The 25,587-nt window shown below is 47.1% G+C and overlaps 1 protein-coding gene across 2 annotated transcripts in view; it reads left to right on the top strand.

Annotated features, from left to right (window-relative positions):
- CCDC187 (coiled-coil domain containing 187) overlaps positions 1-25,587 on the top strand; it is a 90,530-nt gene that overhangs the window by 27,009 nt on the left and 37,934 nt on the right. For both annotated transcript variants that reach the window (XM_066580508.1, XM_066580507.1), the window contains exons 13-16: positions 6,726-6,838; positions 16,116-16,198; positions 19,347-19,460; positions 20,422-20,498. In XM_066580508.1, coding sequence (XP_066436605.1) covers positions 6,726-6,838; positions 16,116-16,198; positions 19,347-19,460; positions 20,422-20,498 — 387 coding nt within the window. The remainder of the gene's footprint in view (positions 1-6,725; positions 6,839-16,115; positions 16,199-19,346; positions 19,461-20,421; positions 20,499-25,587) is intronic.

Here is a 25,587-nt window from a genome sequence, read left to right as displayed (position 1 = left end):
CACTTTGTAAACCTGTTTGCATATGCCTCGCGACCTACATTGTGTCCCCCAAGGGCGGGGGGGGGGGGGGGTTCCAGTATGGACATGTCTGCCACCATCAGCACCAAAAGGGGGTCAGTGCTTCCCAATCAGCTCGCGAGGCAGTATCGGGGTGCTGTGTGCCTATGTCGAGTTTTCCGACCGGGTGATCCATTCCCCCAATCTGGGAGACCATCTGAAGTCCAGCCAGAGTTGCCATGTTGCATAGAACTTCTCCACCATAGCGTCTTCCTCTGCCCTCATCTCCTCAAATCTGGCTAGCGTGTTCACTGCCTCCACCCAATGGGTCCTAGTGGGACCCGAGGTGGCTTGCCAGAACCTTTTGAAATGCGTAGGAATTTTTAACATCTGTGTATGGTTTTTAATCCTGTTGTCTTGTACCATAAGGCTTCTTCAAGTCATTCTTGACATGCTGGACTTTCTAGAAGTGTGAGTTATGCAGTGTTGTGTTACCGTAGTTGGGCCCACATGGGTATTATTGCCATCGCTCTGAGGGCCACAGGTTGCAGAGCACTGATTTAAATCAACCCTCCGGTTTTGGAGCAAAGTTCTGTCCTTGGACTGAAGAGGGCAGGGTACATTACCTGCACAAGTCCTTCTCTGCTGTCCCTCCAATTTACCAGTTTCAGGTCCTTTCTTTGGCCATCTAAGATGGCTGCTGCAGTTTTCTAACTACATAAGGCACACTGTACACTATTTTCTAATTGGTCAGTGCTGTCCGTATGAGCAGCTCTGACCAATCAGAGAGCAGGTGTAGTGCATTGGTTTTCTAACACTACCAATGTACTGTGGGAATTAGGTAGTGTGAAGATTGCATTGGGTGACTGAAAACAGGATCTGGAAGATCAAAGGGACAGCAGAGAAAAAACGACTACAGGTTATTTCACCACCTCCCCCGCCCCTCCAGGCGCAGGACAGAATTTTGCCCCCAAACCATAGGGTTGCCCTAAGGCGACATAACTAGGTTTCCCCAAGGATCATAAACGCACATAAATATCCAGCCGCATCCTATATTTCATTAAATATATTATTCAAATGAAGAACAGCAAAATATTTTTGAAATTGTGGAGTTTTTGGTTGTCCGCTGGGAGACGGCTTTGCCCTGTAGAGATGCAGCTTTCAGTCTGATGCTTCTTGGCTTTGGATCTTTAGTGCTAAACCTATGGGGAATGGTGTGAGACCGATGAAAAGGTAACTATGTCATTTGTACTGTAGGTTCTTCCTTGTTAGTATAGTAGTGAGAATGTAAGGAGGGTAAAAACTCCCTCCCGCCACCAGAGACTGAATAGCAGCAGCCTTTCATTCCAGCACTTTGTGCGCTAGAAGATAAGCCACGCCCCCTTGTCAGAAAATCGGGGCGTGTTACCAGTTGGGGAAGTTCTGTTCTCTCGTCTGTCATGGTGGCGTGTGTGTCACCAGCCCAGAAGATCTTTGAGAGTTTGTAAAACAGAGAGGGAGAGAGAAGTGAAGTGGCGGAGGCCAACTCCCAGCTACAAAAGAGCTGAGTGGCGCCATTTTAAGGCAGTTAGTTGCACAGACCATGTTATGGCCCAGTGGTGGACAGTGGTGTGGCACATGAGAGTACTGCTGCCACCGTGGTGATGTGCACGAGCAAGTACAAGAGGTCTATTGGAGTGGTTTGATATGGCCGGAGTAGTGAGTTGTGGAGAAGCACTGGAGCTGCCTGTCGGGTTGAATGCCGATAGCTGAAGTGTCAGCTGTAAGATAGCCCTGGAGCCTCGTGACCAATTGAGCTGAGTAAATAGGGGAGTTTTCGCACGGGATCGAATGAGGTCTCTGCAGCCCTTGATGTCCTGGCTCTTCCCCACTCATTCTTAAGTCGTTGGTTACATTGTTTGCTTGTCTCACTCGCTTGGAGTAATTTTACTTAATTTGGTTGCAGCTAGACTTGTCCAATGGGTATCTGGCATTCCGAATCTACCACATGTCTAAATTATTCCCCACACTGAATCACAAGGCCTCTTATTTTACAACAGATTATACAATAGGCCTCATTTATTGAAACTGTGTAAAAGAAACAGTTGCACATAGAAATCAATCATCATTCCTTAAGATCTGTCATAGGACCCTTGTACCGCACCTTTGTGGACCTCCAAGGACACGCAAGGCTTTTCACATAAATTCCTTGAAGCCTGTGTAAACACAATTGCGCCATATATTGCCCTCAGGGGTGTCACTTACTGTAGAACTGAACTGCAGGTACCTTATAGTTCTACCCTGGATTTCTTAACCGCATTTCCATCTCCGTCCATCCATCCATCCATCCATCCATCCAGCCATCCAGTCTTTCCTTCTCTCTAGCTTGATGGGTTTTCTTATAATTTTTTGTATTTAATTTAATTGATACAAGTCATTCACCATTTCTCCACTAGAGGGTGCTCTTGCTCAACCTTATTTTTGTCTGTTTATTCATGTATAGGTTGTTTGGTTGTTTTGTGTTTTGTTTTTCTTAGTTTTTTGTTGTTTTTGAATACTAAATGTTCTGTTTTGCAGTTCTCCAGCTACAAGGCTGGTTTGTCTATACCGGTGTATCCTTCCTCTGAGCAGATAGTAAATATAGACAGACACAGAATTCACCTCCCATTAAAAGAGGCAGAAATCACACCCCAAATCTGCTGCTATAATTAACGCGCTGCAGATTTAAATTACGCACCGCAGGTCCATTTCCTCAGTATGTGGACGAGATATAGAGAATCTCATCCACTTTGCTGCGGCTGGGAATTTTCGCTGCAGATCTTCCCCGTGTGAACAGAGCCTTAGGATGAACTCCTATGACGCAGAAATTTGGAGGACTTTCAACGGGGATTCTGCAACGGAAATCTGCTGCAATGTACTGTACATGAGGATGGTCACACAGAGCGTGGATGGTTGGTGGAAGGGGGCTTTGACACGGGCCGACTATTAACCAGAAAATTGTTAACCCTTTCCAATCCACTGTCGGACATCTTAAAACATTATGATTTTAAGCTGCACAGCTCCGATGTTGGAAGATGTCTGTCGGGATTCTCTTACTGTATATTGCCAGCCTCTCTGCTGTTGGAGCCTATCCAATGTGTCACCTCATGCAGTACTGGCTTTAGCCAGCAGATAGCGCCATTGTATAATGGCAGAAAAAGAGTAAGCCCACTAGGAAAACCAGGATACAAATTGGACTGGAAAGGGTTAAAAGGGTGATTCCCATTGATAGTTGTCTCTTGTAAAAGCGGGACGCGATTAGGGCAGAGCGAGAAATCACTTATTAGTTGCTTTGTATGAATGACTGCCTGTTCACAGTGAATGGAAGCGAGCGGCTGGAAGAGATCTCACCAAACGACTATTTCTGCTGTGTGATAGCCCAAGGGCTATAGTCATTGGGACGGCTGTCACAGTCATCCCGTGTAAAAGCACCCTAAGTCGCTCACATCTGCACCTTCTGCTCATTTAGTTTACACTTTTAGTATGCTATATATATATATATATATATCTTATATAAGGTTACTAATATTATATAAAGGAACAGAAAGCATAAAATGTCTCTTTTTGGTCATCCGGGGAGCGGACGGATTATCTCCCAACAAAGTCCCATTGGTCACTTCATTTTTGCTGAATAGAAAATGAAATATTTTCCATCTCCAGAGCCCGGCATCACCTCCGGCCCCCTCCTGCTCCAAGCATATGGTTGTGGGGGCCAGCAGCGTAAATTGATTATTTGAATAATATAAGTACATAGTCAAATCTCCTCTGATCTCCTTTCCTCATGAGGATTAGAGTGATTTAACCTGTGCCATGGCGAAGATTAATTTAAAGTAATTGTTTTGCCTCGATCTTTGTATAAATATGATTGCACCAGGATCTGTCGCTAAGATTTATTACCAAGTGATGGCCTCTAGCTGCCCACCTACGGCCACAATTACATATATTGCGGGCTTTGTATTTCCATGCCTGTGTAGAATTCCTTTCACCCACCATTTATATGACCTGCGGGCAAAGAAGAGAGGCGGCACCGCAGCAAAGATTAGACCAACCCTTATTATTGAGTTGGTTGCATTACCTCTGGGTCATTCCCTGCTCTCGTTTGTTAATTAGTTCCTCTGTAAAGGGGATGGGACCAACTGGGATTGAGCCACATGAGCTGCCACTATGGCATCTATGCCAGTTTGTCAGACGCCCTTGACCAATCATAGACAAGTATTAAACCTTCACTGTCCCATTTTTGATGAAACTGCCCTGAAAAGTAAATTAAAGGGAGTATTCCGATCTCAGCAAGTTATCCCTTATCCACTGGATAGGGAATAGCTTGCTAGTTGGTGGGAGGCTGACTGCTGGGGCCCTCACCGGTTCAGAAAAAATGCCCCAAAATTTTGACAGTGGTGGTCGCTCATGAGCACCACAGCGCTATCCACTTCAATGGAACCACTGGAGATAGCTGAGTTAAAGTGCTCGGTAATCTCTGCCAGTCCCATAGAAGTGAATGGTGCGGTGAGGCACATATGTGACTACCTGTGTCCGTATTCAATCCAGATTTCTCTGGATTGGTGGGGGTCCGACCTCTGGGACCATAGGATAGGGGATAATTTGTCAAAATAGGAATGAATTTTTAAAGGAGGCAATGCTTATGCACATGTACCCCAAAGCGAGCGTTTCTGTGAGGCTTTGTGGGTGTCCTGGGCAGAGCGATGGGTCTTAAAATGTTTAGCTAGAAATGAACCCTAGATCCTGAGAATTCATGGACAATCTGATATCAAATTAAAGAATTAAAGGCATTTTCTAGATATTAACGTGTACTGTGTTTGATTGCACCCTAAGCATAATTCTATATTAAAAGATATCTCATTGGCCCCAAAACCCTACAATGACTGCTTAGATAGCTGTAGATAGTAGTAGATGCAATGTAGACCAAAGTTTTCTGTCTAACCTGCATATTTAGGGTTTTTTCTCTTTTCTCCTGCTGGTTTCTTTCCCCGTTCCTCCTTAGTGGGCGGATGTTTCCTGATTGACTGTATGCTCTGAGCCAATCAGATGTCTGGAACACAGAGGAAGATGAGCTGCAGCTGCATCCCCCTCCTCCCCATCTTCCATGTGCTCTTTTACACTAGACTCATTTTATTTTTCTGCTGTTACCACATTTTTCCCTAGAGGATTGTACAACTCCTGTGGACAATACTAAGAATAACATCTATTCAATTTCTAAATTGTCCCATAGGAGAAATAAGAGGCCAAAGGCTTAAATGTAGAGATGAGCGAGCGTACTCGGTTCGGGTGTTTTTGCACTCGAGCACCGCTTTTTCCGAGTAACTGACTACTTGGACGAAAAGATTCGGGGGACGCCGGGGGTGAGCGGGGGGTTGCAGAGGGGAGTGGGGGGGGGGAGAGCTCCCCCCCGTTCCTCACTCCACCACGCCGCCCCCCGCTGCTCAAGTGCAAAAACACCCGAACCGAGTATGCTCGCTCATCTCTAGTTAAATAGTCTTATATACAGAACCGCATTTACTGTACTGACTCCCTTTACCTTCTCCCACACCATGTTATCAAGTACCTTTCTTATAGTTATGCAGGATTTTCACACCTGACCTTTTATTTTATTGCATGTATTGTTAGAAGTCCCATATTTAGCTATACAATAAAACCTCTACTAGCACTGACATCTACTAAGGCTGATTTCGAGTAAGGCCGTTTTTTTTTTTAGCCAAAACTTTGTCTCTAGTAACATTGGTTGCCTCTAATAACACGTGTGCTGACCCACGTGACCTTGCTAGTGAACCCATGTGATCTCCTGCTCGGCGCCTTCTCCTCCTCCTGCTTCCAATACAACTCGCCCTTCTCATCACTGGCAATGGGTAATACACTAGTACAGTACTGTACAATTACACTCCAATGTAACAGCACAGGGAACACAGTGATAACGCAGAGGACAGATAATGATGTCACCTGCAGTCCTATGTAACAGCACAGAGAACACAGTGATAGCGATGAGGACAGATGATGTACTGTAGTACAGCAGATGTTACCTACAGTCCTATGTACAGCACAGAGAACACAGTGATAACTCTTAGGACAGATAATGATTAGAGATGAACAAGCATGCTCGTTTAGAGCATTTACTCGAACGAGCATCGCTTTTTCCGAGTAACTGCCTACTCGGGCGAAAAGATTCAGGGGGTGAGCGGGGGGTTGCGAAGGAGAGAGATCTCCCCCCTGTAACCCCCCCTAACCCCACCACCACCCCGCACCGCCTGAATCTTTTCGCACAAGTAGGCAGTTACGCGAAAAAGGCGATGCTCGTTCGGGTAATTGCTCTAAACGAGCACGCTCGCTCATCTCTAATGATGCCACCTGCAGTCCTGTATAGCACCACAGATAACACACAGTAACGTTCAATAACATGTTAAATCTTCATTTATTCTTTATAGCAGTCTTTTATACTCATTTATTATTGTTTTTTATATTTAATACCATATTGTTCTCCATTAAATCTGGTTTGGTGTGCGTTTTGAAATGTTTAGAACAAATTAATTGGATTTGCATTGATTCCTATGGAAATAATTACCTCGAGTAGCAACGTTTCCAGGTAAAGCCGATTGCTTTCGGACGGATTACCAACGTTAGAAGATGTTTTACTGTGTGTGTGTATATATATAATTTATATTATATTATAAATTTGACTCCATGTATCTAACTATTAACAGCCCACACAGAAGATCAGATGTAAGCAGCCCGAAACACCTGAGAGAAACCTCATTGTCACCCCCCAGACGAAAGCCTGCATCGCCTCAGAAAATTGCATCTCCTCCATATAGTGGTAAGATTTTTTTTTTCCTGACCCAAGATGGGGGTTGCATAAGTTTGTGCAATACAGCGGGACATTCATATTTTGCTATGGACCCACATCCTGAGTGTACACCCCGTCACACACCCAAGACTTCTGCTATACAGCACATAATCATTAACAGTTGGACCTTTAAACAAAATAGGCCAAAAGCATTCCCCCATCCAGTTTTTAATAGAAGATCTGCACTTTTTGAACCTGCTGGCTCTAAAGGGAAACGGTCAAAAAATACAAATTCTCACACAAAGTCTTTCGTGAAGCGAGGGTTGTTTCTTCAGGCTTTCTGCCTTAGGCCGCCTGCAGACGAGCGGGTCGGATCCGGCAGCGGGAATTCCCGCCGCGGGACCCGACCCGAGAGCCTGCATGGACGAGCGCGTACTCACCCGCGCCTGGCAGCCCCGGCTCTTTCATGTGCCGGCTGCGGCGCAGCCGGCACATGTGCAGACCGGAGCCGGCTGCCAGGTGAGTGTGTGCCCCGCACAAAAATAGGACGTGCCGCGGTTTGTTTGCCGCGCGAGATTTCGCGCGGCCAAACCGCGGCCGTCTGCATAGGAGTGCGTATTGTAATGCACTCCTATGCAAACTTTCAGTGGCGGGATTTCCGCCCGTGTGCAGGCGGCCATAAACTGACAGTTCAGGGACTACTCATGACCTACCGTAATCAGGGGCCTATATAGAACTCATGGGCCTATAGCAAAACTCACAATTGCCCTCCACCCCAACTTAAAAAATACACAATCTATAAAAATTTTATAAAACAACCTTAATAACATGTACCTCTAAATAATGCAGTTAGCACATAATAGTTAGATACCAGTGATAGTGATTACAGTGCAGTTACCTCCAGTGATTCCTCCTCTGATCGGTGATGTCCTTTTTTTTTTTCTTCTTCTCTACCTGGGTCAAGACTATCATGAAGGCTTCTTCCAGACACTACTCATCTCTGCACACTTTTCCCAATTCTGCTGGTACTTTAGCCCCTCTCAATATACTCCGTAGTAAGTGCAGCCCCACTAAATAAGTGTCAGCACCTCCAGCTAATTTGTGGAAACTACAGGAAGCTTCCTGTCCACATGGGCCAATATTCCTACAGAATGATTTCAACACCTAGTGGCATCTATGCCATGATGCTCGCTGCTGTGATTCTGAAGGCCAAAAGTGGTCCAATGCTCTACTAGATGGGGGTCTCTAATAAAACAGACATTCAATGTATTCCCCCCTTAAAGGAGCTGACTCATATGAGAAAAAAAGCTCTGCATTTTTTCCAGAAAAATGACCACTCTGGTTCATGTAGTGTGTCTGCCTGGTATTGCAACTCGGACACATTCACGTGAACAGTACTGAACTGCAATACCAGATACAGCCCATGTATAAGGGTGGCACTATTAATGCAAAAAAGTAGCTATTCTCTTCTTATCTCATACGGCCCCTTTTAAAGTTGCACTAAGGCACAAACTAAAGGCACAGCCATTGGAGAACTATGTGATTGGCGCAAGCAATATGGTAGCCAGAAGCGTTGGACAAATATCCATGTAAAAAGGTTTATATTGGTCACAGGAGGAGGGAGGAGAAGAGCAGCAGTTCTAAGGGGCATCAGGTTGGGGTAAGGAGGACACAGGTGACTAATATCTCCCCTTAGTTGCTAAGCGTTACAACTAGAGATGAGCGAGTATACTCGCTAAGGCACATTACTCGAGCAAGTAGTGCCTTAGCCGAGTATCTCCCCGCTCATCTCTAAAGATTCGGGGGCCGGCGCGGGTGACAGGTGAGTTGCGGCGGGGAGAGAGGGAGAGAGAGATCTCCCCTCCGCTCCTCCCCGCTCTCCCCCGCCACTCCCCGCCCTGCGCCGGCCCCCGAATCTTTAGAGACGAGCGGGGAGATACTCGGCTAAGGCACTACTCGCTCCAGTAATGTGCCTTAGCGAGTATACTCGCTCATCTCTAGTTACAACGCATGTCCGCTACTAGCATCGAAAGCGTGAAAAAGACGTCAAATAAATATTGTCTCCTGAAGATAATTCAGCATTAGGAGGCTTTTATTCTGTAAAGCTGCTAATTGCTTCGCCGCATTCATCCCTTTTATTAACTATAAAGCAGTTTACAAGCTGTCTGGCAGCTCCCCCCTTCTTGTATTAGAGGTAAGGTCGCTCAGCGCTCCCGTTTTTGAGTAATCTCCAGCTTCTCCCGCATCTGGGTAACAATATGATTTGTGCTGATTTACTAAGCAGGAGATGTCGGGCAGATGTAAGCTGATTATTGACTTTTGGCCTTACTGCGGGCTAAAAAAAAAATTAAGCTCTAATCTTCCATTTATTCAACTGGAATAATAGTAAATAAATTCTGCAAATTGTTAATAATCGAGGCGTTTATCATCTGCTCTCAGCAGCCTCGCGGGTATTACCAGCGCAGGGCGGAGAGGTGTAAAATATATACGTACACAGGAGTAATGGACTGCCGCTCTCACCCAGCGGTGATATATTCACTATATACAATTAGAGCCGGAAACCTAATATATGGCTCATTAAGAATTCCAAGTTGCACAAATGCAGAATGTTCTTGATATTCTGTGTACTGCTAACTGAATCTATCAGAGAGGTGATTCAAGCCAGAAGACCCCTGTCTATATACCCTAGGTTATATGGACATGATAGAGGTAAGTCGTCCACTTAGGACCAGCAGCTATTATATATAACACTCCATGGTTATATTTAAAGCTTACCTAAATTCTAGGTGACTTTTCAGAATAAGGTCCTTTTTCACAGAATGGAGCCGCTGAGCGCTACAGTTAAACTGTTGAGACTGTACTGGATAATGGGGTGCTTATACCCCCCCCCCCCCCCTTCCAATTCTTTCTCTGACCCTCCAGATGCTGACCTCAGCAATCCTGGCTCACGCATCAAACGCGCTTCCTCTGCCGGTGCTCTTCTTGTGTTGGAAATCAGAAATGTTTGTGGATTTCCTCAACTACAAATTCATAACTCTCTCATTAACCCTTTACAGTCTGGTTTTCAATACCATCTTCACCCTGACGATATCCAATTATATACTTCTTCCCAGGACATTACACCTCTGCTTCTACAAAACGTCAGTGATCGTCTATCCGCTGGCTCTAACACAATGTTGTGGCTCGATTTAAAACTAGAGATGAGCGAGCGTACTCGTTAAGGCAAATTACTCGAGCGAGTATCGCCATTTTCGAGTACATGCCTGCTGGTCCGAAAAGATTCGGGGGCTGTCGGGGGGCGAATGGAGGGGAGAGCGAGAGAGTACATGCCTGCTCGTCTCAAAAAATTTGGGGGCCAGCGGGGTGAGCGGTGAGTTGCAGGGATGAGCGGGGGGGGGGGGGGGAGAGATCTCTCTCTCCCCTCCGTTCCCCCCCCCCCCCCCCCCCCTGCCAGCCCCCGAATCTTTTTGGACAAGCAGGCATGTACTCGAAAATGGCTATACTCGCTCAAGTAATTTGCCTTAACGAGTACACTCGCTCATCTCTATTTAAAACTGAATCTCTCAAAAACTAAACTTCTAGGGTTTTCTACCATCTACTAACCAACCTAAGGGTGCGGGCAGACGAGCGTAGGCGTATTTACGTTCGCACGAGCGCAACGTATAATCGCCCGAGCGATCGTTTTTCACCGATCACGACCAGAGCTAGAAAGCGTATTTTCGTTTGTTCCTACTTTGCAAACGGTCTTTTCGGCGATCGAATATGCGTTGGCGCGTATTTAGGTCGCATATGTTCCGTTTTTTTTCAAATTGCCGTTTTTACGCGCCATAAAAAATCGCCCATGTGAACGAATACATTCGAAACCATTGCCTCAGATGGTCACGTATATACGTTTGGTCGCAAAAACGCGCCGTTTATGCGCTCGTCTGCCCGCACCCTAAACCTGATATTTCCATCTCAGTCTGTCGTACCACCACAACTCCTCGGCAGCACGCACGTTGTCTTGGGGTCATATGGGATTCTGACCTTTCCTTCACTCCCCATATTCGGTCACATGCTCACTTATCTCACATGCACCTCAAAAACATCTCCCGGACTCACCCTTTCCCCGCACCAGACTCTCCCCACTCTAATCGCGGCAGCTAGGCTCATTTTTCTATCCAGCCATTTCCCAGATGCCCCTGCACTATGCCAGTCGCTGCATTGGCTGCCCATCCACTGCAGAACTAAATTTAAACTTCTCACCCTCACCCACAAAGCTCTTCACCGTATATCCCCTCCCTCCTGTCCGTACACCACCCAGTCTGCACACTCCGATCCGCTAACACACTCAGACTAAACGCCCCTCTAATACGAACCTCACACATTTGCCTCCAGGACTTCACCAGAGCAGCACCCATCCTCTGGAACGCTCTACCCCAAGGCATCCAGACAATCCCCGATGTACGAAACTTCAGATGTGCCTTAAAAACGCACCTCTTCAGGGAGGCATACCAAATCCCCTGACCTAGTCCCCAATCCCTCCCTATAGCTCCCCACACCTTCCACCCTGCCTATCACATACGACCTCTACCCCTGCACCTCCTTACCGCCCCCACCCTGTTTGCTTTCTAATAACTGATTTCCACATGTAATTCCCTCACTGCCTGTGATCCCCCATGCCTCATCTCCCACCCCACCCCCTTGTACCTCCTGTATCACCTCCACCCCATTTGTTTTAAACCGACTGTATATCACATGTAATTGTTGTATTGTCTGTGCTCTCCCATGCTTGAAAGCCCTGCAGAATTAGTTTGTGCTATACAAATAAAGTATTCTTATCGTTGCCCTGATCTCTGCTTGATTACTGCAACTCACTACTGATCAGGCTTTCCCTCACTAAACTCTCCAATCCATCCTGAATGTAGTAACTAGGCTCATCTTTTTGTCAAGCCACTACACTGATGCCTCCACCCTGTGCCAGTTACTGCCCTGGTGCCTCCACCCTGTACCAGTTACTGCCCTGGTGCCTCCACCCTGTACCAGTTACTGCCCTGGTGCCTCCACCCTGTGCCAGTTACTGCCCTCATGCCTCCACCCTGTGCTAGTTATTGCCCTCGTGCCTCCACCCTGTGCCAGTTACTGCCCTCGTGCCTCCACCCTGTGCCAGTTACTGCCCTCGTGCCTCCACCCTGTGCCAGTTACTGCCCTGGTGCCTCCACCCTGTACCAGTTACTGCCCTTGTGCCTCCACCCTGTGCCAGTTACTGCCCTCGTGCCTCCACCCTGTGCTAGTTATTGCCCTTGTGCCTCCACCCTGTGCCAGTTACTGCCCTCGTGCCTCCACCCTGTGCCAGTTACTGCCCTCGTGCCTCCACCCTGTGCCAGTTACTGCTCTCGTGCTTCCACCCTGTGCCAGTTACTGCCCTGGTGCCTCCACCCTGTGCTAGTTATTGCCCTTGTGCCTCCACCCTGTGCCAGTTACTGCCCTGGTGCCTCCACCCTGTGCCAGTTACTGCCCTGGTGCCTCCACCCTGTGCTAGTTATTGCCCTGGTGCCTCCACCCTGTGCCAGTTACTGCCTTCGTGCCTCCACCCTATGCCAATCATGACTCTCATCCATAAGGCCCTCTATAATGTTGTACCGCTCTATATCTCCTTTTTCATTTCTGTCTACTATCCTACCCATGTGCTCTACTCTACTAATGACCTTAGACTAAATTCCTCTCTAATTTGAACCTCCCACCTCCAAGACTTTTCCTGAGCTGCACTAGTTCTCTGGAATGTGCTACCCCAGACAATTCTGAATGCTCACGTCTTTAAGTGTGCGCCAAACCCACATCTTTTTAGGGAGGCCTACAATATTCCCTAATCTTTTCTTGTCCATGATACGGACCAGAATAAGGCATATAGTAATTTTTTTCACACAGACCATCGGTCCATGTGAAAAAGTATTCATGTGAATAGCCTATAATAGGTCCATGTGCTGTCTTTAAAATACACAGGCAGCACACAAAAAAATACAGCTATCTGAATAAGGCTTTACACCAGCTGACCATTATATTGCTTGTTTCAGATCTTTGTCCCAAAAGTATTCTCAGTTAAAAGACAGCTGGCGCAACTTGGTCGGGTTTACCGTAACACAATACCAGAGGGTGTAAATAGAGACACGGTGATGGAACAGAGCTGAGGTCAGGACAGGTGAAGTTCTTGTTTAACCGAAAATCAGGCTGAGAGTCAGGGCAGGCCGCAGACAGAGTAATGGCCCATTTAAACGATGCCTGACACTCGTCCCCGCGTACACTCTCTCCCATGCTGTTGCATGGGAGCTAGTAGAGCTTGCTCGCTCACAGGGCGGTCAGCAGAGGGGCTGCAGAATTCATTCCTTGTGCTCCACCGCCCCTCTCCATTGACTTAACATAGCGGCCATTCAATACTGAACGGCTGCTATTTACACTGAACGCTGATCGTTCAGTTCATCGTCAATCATTTATGCAGCATAAAAATATGGACGATGTGCTGAACGCTGATCGTTCAATGTAAATAACAGCCGTTCAGTACTAAACAGCCGCTATGTTAAGTCAATGGAGAGGGGCTGGTGAGTGTGAGGAGGGAAATCTCCTGCAGCCACCCCGCTGTGAGTCAGCGCTACTAGCTCCCCGACATTCATCCTGTCTAAATGGGCCTTAAGAGTGGTCAATGAACAAGACGAGGTTGGGAGAGGAGACTTCAGGAAAGCTGGGATCCATTGTGCCTGTAAACTGATTTGATTTAGGGCTTGATCCGAGGGCTGCACATAGGGGACACCAATTTTCACCTGTTCACCTCACCAATCGGAATCTGTTCTTTGCTCTGGGAAAACTCAGGCATTTACCCCAGAAAGTATCTTGTTAAGGGCTTCTACCCACTAGCGTTTTTTTTTTGTTTTTTTTTAACGATGCGATATCACTCCGTTTTTCAATGGGACTTTCTAATGTTAACATCGCATCGCACAAAAATCGCATGAATGAATAGCTAAGAGCTATGTGTGATTGGCTGATCGCTCAGCCAATAGCTAAGCAGTAGCTGCTATTGGCTAAGCCCTCAGCCAATCTGCACAGCCCTTTCAGAAGGTGGGGATTTTTAAATCCCCGACTGCTGAAAGAGCTTCATAGCAGTGCCGGGGAGCCAGCCGGAGGACGCGTCTGAGCGCAGGAGAGGTGAGTAATAAATTTTTTTTATTTTTTTACACACTTATTGATGAAGGAAACTCCTGCCACAGCTGTCACAGCTGTGGCAGAAGTCCGCGGCATTCTCCCTATGCTTTCAATGGGGCTAGCGCTGCTGTCGCTGGCCCCATTGAAACCACTTGCGATATGCCGGTTCTATACCGGCCTCTTTCTTGCGCTGCGAGGCGAGAGTTTTCTCGTGCTCTCGCAGCGCAAGAGAGAAAATATCGCAAGTGTGCGTCCACCCTTAGAGGCAACTTCATAGAATGGTAGAGTTGGAAGGGACCTCCAGGGTCATCGGGTCCATCCCCTGCTCAGTGCAGGATTCACTAAATCATCCCAGACAGATGTCTGTGCAGCCTTTGTTTGAACACTTCCATTGAAGGAGAACTCACCACCTCCCTTGTTCAGGTTTACTGTAATGCGGTACTGGAAAGTGTGGACAGGGACCTGGTTGTGGAACAGAGTTGAGGTCAGGAGTTGAGGATTTCTTGTGTAACCAAAAAACAGGCTGAGGGTCAGGGCAGGCAGAGTAAATGTGGTCATTAGCAAGCTGAGATTGGAAGACATCAAAACAGCTGGGTGGAACAGGCACAGATCAAAACCAGGAGATCAAACAGAACAGTAAATACCTCTGCATGCTTTAGAGACTGATTGCCTAGGCACCCTCTAATGAGGAAGATGTGGACCCTTACCGCCAGTTGGAGGAGGTCAGGAAAGTCAGCAGCGGTGGCCCCTACACTTGACAACCAGTATTCCTCTGTGAGGCTGTATCTGTAATTTTCAGCTGTCTTTGAACTGTTGGGTGTAGACTGCTGTTATGATGTCTTCTATACTCTGCACACAGAGAAGACTGCAGATTCTGCTCCCTGTCTGTAACAGAAGTGAAGATGTGATTGAAATAACTGTAAATCACTTACTTTTAGCAGCAGGCCCATCTGTGCCAGGCTCTTTGCCTGTGTCTCCCTCCAGCTCGTCACTCCCCCTCTCTTCTCTCCATATACTTCCATGGGCAGCAGGTAGCATCCCCCTCCTCCACTTCTTGTCTCTTACTGGAGACAGACTTCATATGACAACACTCACTAGACAGCATATAGAAGGAAGGGAGACCCCTAGTGGCCAGCATTGTAGAGGGATCTTTCAGTATCAAAATGCCATTTTAGGTAAATAAAGTGAGTTGCACTTTTGCTAATTATCTTATTGTCTATCATGTTAACATGAGTCGTCACAAAATGCAGTGCCCATTTGACAATATACTGTGTAATCAGATGTTTGCCCTTCTAGACACATTAAAGGGGTTTTGTCATTAAAAGAAAAATTATTTAAACGTACCTATCCCTTCCCTGTCTGTCTCCTTATCACATCTTTTCCTGGTTGAGCTTCTCCAGTGCCCCAGGTCAGCTCACTCCAGGCTGGGCCCAGCTTGTTATGAAGGCTGCTCATCACAAACTCCTTCCTGCTGGGTCAGTGAAGGTCACATCCCTGTGCTGTAGCTTCACTGCCTAGGAAGGAATTGTAATCTATTTCAGAGACAGGTGGCATGAGCAATCTCTGAAGAAGATAGGCAGTCCTCCTGCTGGCCTGTGAGATGTGACATAACGTACATTGGCAGACTGCCACCCTAATGTAGTAACCTCACAGGAAGGAGCAGAATCAGGCAGCTGGAGGTGAAGTGAGCCCCCGGACTGCAGGAGACAGGAGAAGATAAGGAAGTGGAAGATCTGGTAAGTAGACTGATGGGGGAGGAATAGATAAGTAGAGCATTTTTCTTTTTTAGTGACAGAACCCCTTTAAATAATGTTTGAAACTCGAGCAGAGCGCTCCACAGCAGTGATATGAGCTTAGCATGTAATATGTTTCCAAACATGTGAGGACAAGGTCACCTATGCATGCCCTGCTGCAGTGTGCTGAGGACACATCACCTGTTGAGACAAGAGGATAATTACAGGGATACGAGGTCATGCTCCACCCGTTGGGTTTCTGTATGGCACTTTAGGTCATTAACTCTTTGTGATACTTACATATGAGGTCCTGCAAGGCTTGATTTGTTGGTTTGTATGTTTATTATATTGAAAAATGCCTAATAAAAGAAAGATTGAACAGTAATATGTTTCCTCCATAGATAAGAAGGGAAAGCGAGGAAAACCACAACATGCGGAATCTTCCTCCCCCGTCAAACAGAAGGAGATCGCAAGCAAAGTAAGAGTAAGTATGTCTCAGATCTCCGAAGCTGTTTGTGGGCGTTATATAACACAGCACGGATGTTGTCTGCTGACTCTTAGGCCCAATGCCCACGGGCGGATTCGATTTACGGAACCGGTGCGGGAGATCCGCAATCAAGCCGCCCATAAGGATGCATGGGCGCCCGCAAAGCAGTGAAAAGCATGGGAAGAAATCGCAGCATGCTCCATTTTCCTGCGTATCCGGCGCGGACGGCTTCCATTGAAGTCAATGGAAGCCGTCCAATCCGCGAACCGCCCGCAGCTGTCACCGTGGATAGTCCGCGGATCCCCGGGAAAGCAGGGATACCACTGCGGGATTCAGCAATGGAATCCGAGCGTGCAAGTGGACATTGGGCCTTAGCTAAGACATACCTGTAGAGCAGTTTGGGATTGACTTCCCTGGTAAGTGATAATACAGTTGAAATCCAAATTATTCATTCCCCCCTCTTTCCCTCCACATTGCAAATCAGGTTTATCTGCTAAAATTAAAAACTTTCAGCTATTTGCAAAAAAAATAAAAAATAATAATCAAATCAAACAAGAACAATTTAAATCCTAACCACAACTAATATAACAAGTGGGTTCTCCAGATTCACCACAAAATGCCCCTTTTCATAACTACTTCAGTCTCCGAATGATTCACCCCCTTCATGACAAGCGTCTTCAGTTCTTAGTAGAGAACCTTTTGCAGTTATAACCTGCTACAGACATGATGCATAGCCAGACAGCAGCTTCTGACAGCGTTCCTGAGGAGTCTTTGCCCTTTCTTCATGGGCATTGGTCCCCAGGTCAGGGGCGTAACTAAAGGCTCAGGGGCCCTGATGCAAAACGTGAGCTGGGGCCCCCCTCTATCTGTATCTGTACCCGTACCCATACCTAAACCATGCTGCAGAGAGACATAACTTGAAGCTCCTGGGCCCCAATGCAAAACCTGTAACAGGGCTCCCAACTATAATGCTTTATTTATAGTACTGGGCTCCCTATATGGAGAAGAGAGGCCTTATGGGCCCCCTAAGGCTCCTGGGCCCGGGTGCAACTGCATCCCCTGCACCCTCTATAGTTACACCCCTGCCCCAGGTCACTAATATTCTTGGTTTTGTGTGCTGCACCCTCCTTCACATCTCACCAGAGATTTTCTATGGGGTTCAAGTCAGATGACTGTGATGGCCACTCCAGAATCTTCCAGGACTACTTCTAAAACTACGCCTTGGTGGACCTTCCGGTATGCTTTGTATCACTGTCCTGCTAGAAGGTCCAATGATGCCCAAGCTTCGCCTGCCCCACAGAAGGCATGACGTTTTCTCCTAGAATTTCATGATCCTTGATTGAAACCACACATTGCAAGTTTCCAGTGCCAGAGGAAGCAAAGCAGCTCCAGAGCAGGGATGTAACTATAGGGGGTGCAGGGGATGTGGTTGCATCCGGGCCCAGGAGCCTTAGGGGGCCCATAAGGCCTCTCTTCTCCATATAGGGAACCCAGTACTATGAATAAAACATTATAGTTGGGGGCCGTGTTACAAGTTTTGCATCAGGGCCCGGGAGCTTCAAGTTATGTCTCTGCTCCAGAGCATCCCCGAGCCACCGCCATGCTTCACTGTAGGCAGGTGTTCTTTTCAGCATCTACTTGATTCTTCCTCCTCCAAACATACCGCTGATCTACAGGGCCCAAAAGTTCCAGTTTTGTTTCATCGGTCCACAGAACAGAACTGGTGCCAACTTTTCTTGAGCTTATAGGTGCACATGGCAGAGGTAGAGGTGCACATTTTGAAGTTAAGGCATAAAGACCGCCAACGATTAGTATGCACCTTACTTTCCAAATGGAAACCTCAGTGTCTGCTGCCACCAAATCTTGCTGCAGGCCTTTGGCAGTCACTTTTTGACCAGCTGGCACCAGGCCTTTGGGTTTTTGACCAGCTGGCACCCCAGGAATCTGGTGGCAGCCGGTGATAGCTTTCTCCTTCTGCCACATCCAGGTAGTGTAGTCAGCTTTTAGCTCTGAACTTGTAAACTGTTCCAGCTGTATCTCTAGGAGCATTCAGTGCCTTTGCTATCTTTTTGTATCCTTTTCCTTGTTTGTACAAGGCAAATACTGCACATAACACGCTATTGAAAAACTCTTTTTCCTCCACACAAGCAGGAGATCAATTGCGATTTTCCGCTTGCAGAGGAAGAATCAAGGCATGTTCTACTTTTGCGCAGATGACTTCCTTTGAAGTCAATGGTAGCCGTCTGATCCACGGCCCTTCCGCGATCACATTGCGCAAAGGTCGTGGATTCTGCGCCATCGCTAATCGAGGATGTAGGAAAAGCAGAGGCTTAGGAAAAAAATTTGAATTGCGCATATCCGATGGCTCGCCGTGCGGACCATCCGCAGTACAAAGAAGATGCAGAAAAGGCAGGTACGTGCGTATGCCAGCTGGGCACAGGGTCGGATCCCGCTGCGGGCTCCCACATGTGTTTGTAAATATGGCAAATAAGCCCAATTCGTAATTCGGTTGAATAATGAATAATTTTGATTGCAACTGCACAAATTTCAGATCTGCAAACGGAGACTTGAAAACAGCCAGAAGTTGAATGTGTCCAATGGTTTCAGCATTAAAAAAAACTTTATTATGTAAGTTTTTTTGCCCATGTTCACATACTTATTACTGAAAAATGTCAGGATTCCTCATGTATTAGCCATGTGTCTAAGAGTCCTTAAAGGAAATTTATATATTCTTCTTGGTGCCCTCCTCTAAATAAGTCTACTTCACCTTTATTAAATTAACATTCAGGTTCTAGGTCCGAAATTCTTTACTGATGAATTTCAGCTTTGTTTTACTGAATTGATAAATGATATAATTCTGGCTGCATGTAGTCACCACTAGGGGGCAGCAAAGTGCAATTAGATGTATACAGCTGCTATAAATTGAGCTGTGTAAATCTGGATACAGTCAGCAATCCCTAGTGGTCACTGCAGGTAGCTGCTATGACATAGCCTCACAGTTGTCTAGGATAGATACACCACTGGGCCTGATGAAGAAACCTAAACTCACACACCCGAATATGACAAGTAGTGAATAAAAAGGTTTCCCGTCAGCTCCAAGCCTTCAAAATACTGTGAAACATTTAGATATTGTTTTATCCCATAGGCTCAACTTCAACAACAAGAAAAAGATTTGGCTGCACTGAGACTGAAAGCTGATATGGAGGCCAAGGAGGCGCAGAGGTGCCTGGAGGAAATGCTGAGATGTAACAAGCAGCGGGTAATGTTTTTTATTGATTTTCGGGGAGATTTTATATTATACCCTGTTTCCCTGAAAATAAGACATAGCATGATTTTCCAGAATTTTTGAGGATGCAAAATGCTTTTTCAGGCTTTTTGAGGATGCTTGAAATAGAAGCCCTACTCCAAAATTAAGCCCTGTTAACAGTTAAAGGGGTTGTCCCGCGGCAGCAAGTGGGTCTATACACTTCTGTATGGCCATATTAATGCACTTTGTAATGTACATTGTGCATTAATTATGAGCCATACAGAAGTTATAAAAAGTTTTATACTTACCTGCTCCGTTGCTGGCGTCCTCGTCTCCATGGTGCCGACTAATTTTCGCCCTCCGATGGCCAAATTAGCCGCGCTTGCGCAGTCCAGGTCTTCTCCTGTTCTCTATGGGGCTCCGTGTAGCTCCGCCCCGTCACGTGCCGATTCCAGCCAATCAGGAGGCTGGAATCGGCAGTGGACCGCACAGAAGAGCTGCGGTCCACGGAGGCAGAGGATCCCGGCGGACATCTTCACAGGTAAGTATAGAAGTCACCGGAGCGCGGGGATTAAGGTAAGCGCTCCGGTGAGCTTTCTGTACGTCCCTGCATCGGGGTTGTCTCGCGCCGAACGGGGGGGGGGGTTGAAAAAAAAAAAACCCGTTTCGGCGCGGGACAACCCCTTTAATTAAAAAAGTCAATTTAAATAGTGTCCAGGCAGCTATACATGTAAAAAAGTTAAACCTTTTTGAACAAAAACGAATATAAGACACTGTCTTATTTTCGGGGAAACACGATAGTGAGTGCGGCGTGGCACATCAGCAACAGGATCATAGACTCTATCTACAACCTTTCAGACTTGTCTCCCATCGTCAGGGGCTTCTTCCCTATGTGCATTCTAATGGCTACCATTATGGCTGCTATTAAGCATCTGTATTCCAGAGAGAAGACTAAGAGATGTTTTTCTTACAGGGTCCCGGGCTCCAAACTAGTTCTTCTGAAAAGCAAGGGAACCATTACAGTTGCAGACAAGAAAGTGAAAAGCATTGGTAAGTTCCCGGCCTCGTCTCATCGGTACCAAGTTCATTTTAGTACAAGCCAGTAGCTTTACGGACATCAATGACAAAGCGCTAAAGCGAATTCTGCAGGCTGCAAAGTGTCTGCGCCGTTGTTTGATTAAACCACAGCTGACGGAACTAGAGTGTCGCCCTGGCAGACTGCAATGTTTGTATACATAACCTAAAAGGATCATCCGCCCCCGTACTGTTCTCACTGCAGGATCACTTCCAAAGAACTTGTTCTCCTACTTTATTAACCCTTTCCAATCCACTGTCTGACCTCTGAAGACATTATGATTTAAGGCTGTACAGCTCCGACGTTGGAAGACGCCCATCGGGGTTCTCTTACTATATATTGCCAGCCTCTCTGCTGTTGGAGCCTATCCAACGTATCACCTCATGCAGTACTGGCTTTAGCCAGCAGATAGCGCCATTGTATAACGGCAGAAAAAGAGTAAGCCCCCTAGGAAAACCAGGATACAAATTGGATTGGAAGGGGGTAAAGGAGAATTCCTCATACACCGAACAGCCACTTTGTTTGAGCCCCTGGCCCATAAAATCACACGATAAGCTTTCCGCGGGGCAGTTTTGGTGTAAATCCACATTAGATGGGAAAATCCGGTAATTTGAATGACTTCCTACGAGGTCTGGTCATCGGTGCTGGACACATCAGAAGAGATTCTCACCGAATGTCCGAATACGGCATGGAACCATTTAGCACTGCGCAGAGATTTCATCTGTATGGAGGTCAGCGGGGCTGAAGCGCTTGCATCACTGATGACAATCTTGGGATACGGCCCCGTTCGTTTCAGTGAAACTTTATCACAAGTGTCGGAAGTTCTGAAATCGGCCAATGGCTATTCCTCCAGGCTTCACCGTAAGCGTTCACTAAACCTGGCAGATCACGGGTTTATTTCTGTATATAGAAAAAGGGAGCAATCATTGACTGCAGGCACAAAGGATCAGGCAACCGGCTCAATCACTCTTCTGCATTAACGAGTGAGGGAGAGTCAGGAGACCTCTGTACACATGAGATCCTGAGCCAACCCTGCCAAGATCAGCAGGTTCAGGTACCTTTTATTTTATGTGCATGGCTGCCTCAAGTGTAACTGTCATTTAAATGTACTGAATATGCAGTTCTAAGCATTTTTAGATGTTTTTTCAGCCTATTTTGTACATTTTCCTTCAAATCAATGCTTCTGCTGTGCAGCTAGGTGAATAGATTGCTAGGGAAATCCATATTCATCTCAATTCATAGGAGAAGAGGCAGTAGAGGGCGCTCCAGCTATGTCTGCACCAGAGGCGTAACTTGAAGCTTCTGGGCCCCAATGCAAAACTCATAACAGGGCCCCCAACTATAATGCTTTATTCATAGTACTGGGCTCCCTATATGGAGAGGAGAGGCCTTATGGGCCCCCTAAGGCTCCTGGGCCCGGGTGCAACCGCATCCCCTGCACCCTCTATAGTTACGCCCCTGGTCTACACTGTTCTCTATGGAAGAGCTGCAGACACAACTGTTCCCATGTACCATCTTATTAATACAGGTTGCCTTAGGGTATGTTTACACAGGCAGAAATGTTGCACAATGTCCGCAGCGGAAATTCCGCTGAAAATTCCGCACTATTGGTGTGAATTTTGACTCAAAATCATCCGCCGGCAGCTGATTCCAGAAAATACAGCTCATCTCCGAAGTCTTCATCTGTTAGCGTTTCTTCACCTGGTACCCAGCGGCCTGTACTGAGCGCAGCGTCGCTGTCAACCGATGCGGAAATGCCATCACCTGATCAGTAGCGCTACACGAAGTATAGGGTGAAGGAGGCCCTGAAAGACTTCTGAGGTGAGCGCTGTATCTTCTGAAATCACCTGCGGTTTGCAGCTGATTTTGAGTCAAAATTCTAGTCAGTGGTGTGGATTTCGACTTTGATTTGGATGCAGAATTTGCAGCGGAACTTCAGCTGTGGACGTTCTTCAGCATTTCCGCCCCGTGTAAACCCATTTTTATAAATTGTATTGAGTTTTAAACACCTAATTCCTGCTGTGCCCCACATCTGCACATCTGTCCCCAGCTATGTTCTTTCCAAGGCAGCGCACTGTGTATGGAGAAGCCATTCTATGAGACAGCTTCTCCCTTTCACAGAGCGCTGCTTCCTGCTGGACCGGATGTACTCAGGGCTGACAGTGCATTGGGTCCGGCAGAAAGCGAGCGCTGTGTATGAAGAAGCCATCTGCAGCATAGAATGGCTTCTTCCCTCACCAGCATTGGTTCCGGCGAGGAGTTATCGTCATAGAACAGCTTCTCCATACACAGCGCACCACCAGGGAAGAACAGCAGCCAAAAAAGTAATAGCAACGCTGAAGTTTAGATGTGGGACCCAGCAGGAATTGTATGTAAAACTCAATAAAGTGTATGAAGCAGCCTTTAGGAATCAAGTGTTCAATGGGAACATTTGTGTCTGCAGCTGTTCTATAGAGAAGAGATGCAGACGCAGCTGGAGCGCCCTCTACTGCCTGTTCTGCTATGCAGTGAGGTGAGTATAGATTTCCCTAGCGACATAATCTCCTAGCTGCATAGCAGAAGAGGGGTTTTGAAGAAAAAATATGCAGAATAGGCTAATAAAACCTATTGCAAAAATGCTTAGAATCCCCTATTCTGCATATTTAAAAAAATAGAGTTAAGCGAAAATTACACTTTAACATCAAAGGGGTCCGAGCCCTGTGTAGAACCATGTGGCTTCCTGTTCTCCGAAACAGTAAGGGGTCCCAGCCTTTGTCTTTAAGGTGACGTTGTCTTCTGCCCGTTCTATATGACGAACCAGAAGATACATGAAGGTGCAGTTCCTCTTTAATGGAAAAGTGAAAGATTTTTTCAATGCCAGTCAGAACAGTGTGGGACCGTCTTGGCTGGCAGTGAAGTAGTTAACTCTATCCCAGTGGCTCAGAAAGCAACGTCTGGCCACCTGATTGTCAAATGTTGCTGAGTGAGCGCTTTTGGGATACAGCGCTGCTTAAGAACTGGCAGATTGTGCGGCCCTTAAGTGAGTACTTGTCTCCATTAGAGGGAGAAAAATCATTCTGCGAGTCAGAGTGTAATTGTTCTAGCCGGCGCTCATCACTCCGATTGCAGTCATTAGGCCATTCTGCATGCGTGCTTTCATGGGCCGTATTAGCGGTAAAACAGATGCCGCCTCGCAGGTCCACTTGTGTCCTTGGAATTTTTTTTATTTTTTTTTTATAGTATAGCAACTTTAAAAAGTCTAATAGAGAATGCAATTATGAGCAATTTCCTTATGTGATATTTATATATTGGATGACCCGACCCAGGGATGCCATTGCATCCTGTAGATCTATATGCCATATACAGTCCGAAAACCCCTGTGAGTGACCCAATCGCAGAATACAGGCTGCTGTAAATGGTTTCTGCATTTTGCTAAGTTTAGAGATTTGATTTTCCAGTAACCATGTAGCTTTTTTTTGGGGGGGGAGTCGCTTCTGCAAAATGGGGCTTTTGTAGTAAACAGTGACATGCCAGAAGTCATGGGATAGCGGTATGTATATTGATGATGAAGTGGCGTTACCGCAGGTGATATTTGGGAGTGCCCGCACCTGTATAAGTTGTGAGGTGTTCTCTTGTGAGTGAGGATGAACCCCGGCCAGCGTGCTCATGGGAAGGTGATGTGAATTATCAGAGTTGGAAAGAGGCATGATAGTGGGTGCCAGACGGATGAGTCGTTCCATTTCTAAAGCTGTGCGGGCATTTAACATTCCTCGAGCCACAGGGTCATGTGTGTACCGGGAATATGTCATAGAAGGCATCACTACCCACAGTGGGCAGCGCAGAGGTCTCCCACGGGTGCTTAGTGATCGCGACCAAGGGCGTTTAGGTAGATTTGTCCATGTGAACAGAATAGGGGCTCCAGAAGAGATGACATTCAGTGCAGAAGACCCCACACACATATATACTGCAGGTCAGGGCAGGAGACCCCCACACATATATACTGCAGGTCAGTGCAGGAGACCCCACACACATATATACTGCAGGTCAGTGCAGGAGACCCCACACACACATATCCCGCCGGTCAGTGCAGGAGACCCCCACACACACATATCCCGCCGGTCAGTGCAGGAGACCCCCACACATGTATCCCACAGGTCAGTGCAGGAGACCCTACACACACACATCCCGCAGGTCAGTGCAGGAGACCCCACACACACACATCCCGCAGGTCAGTGCAGAAGACCCCCCACACATGTATCCCACAGGTCAGTGCAGGAGACCCCCACACACACGTATCCCACAGGTCAGTGCAGGAGACCCCACACACATATCCCACAGGTCAGTGCAGGAGACCCCACACACATATATACCGCAGGTCAGTGCAGGAGACCCCACACATACATATCCCACAGGTCGGTGCAGGAGACCCCACACACATATATACCGCAGGTCAGTGCAGGAGACCCTACACACATATATACTGCAGGTAAGAGCAGGAGACCCTCACACATATATCCCACAGGTCAGTGCAGGAGACCCCCACACATGTATCCCACAGGTCAGTGCAGGAGACCCCACACATATATACCGCAGGTCAGTGCAGGAGACCCCACACACATATATACTGCAGGTCAGTACAGCAGACCCCACACACATTTCCCGCAGATCAGTGCAGGAGACCCCGCACACATATCCCGCAGGTCAGTGCAGGAGACCCTACACACATATCCCGCAGGTCAGTGCAGGAGAACCCGCACACACATATCCCGCAGGTTAGTGCAGGAGACCCCACACACAGTATCCCGAAGGGCGGTGCAGGAGACCCCACACACACATATCCCGCAGGTCAGTGCAGGAGACCCCACACACATATCCCGCAGGTCAGTGCAGGAGACCCCATACATGTATATCTTGCAGGTCAGCACAGGAGACCCCACACGCGTATATCCTGCAGGTCAGTGCAGGAGACCCCACACACATATCCCCCAGGTCCGTGCAGCGTTCTTTACCTTCCATGAGATATGGGGGCAGAAGACCCACCAGATGCCTCTGTTACCACCATGATACCAGACACAGTGTCTCACC

Source organism: Eleutherodactylus coqui, chromosome 10, assembly GCF_035609145.1.
Source record: "Eleutherodactylus coqui strain aEleCoq1 chromosome 10, aEleCoq1.hap1, whole genome shotgun sequence".
In the NCBI taxonomy this organism is placed as follows: domain Eukaryota; kingdom Metazoa; phylum Chordata; class Amphibia; order Anura; family Eleutherodactylidae; genus Eleutherodactylus; species Eleutherodactylus coqui.
The sequence above is the reverse complement of the archived record's forward strand: the minus strand, read 5'-3'. Positions and strand labels throughout refer to the sequence as shown.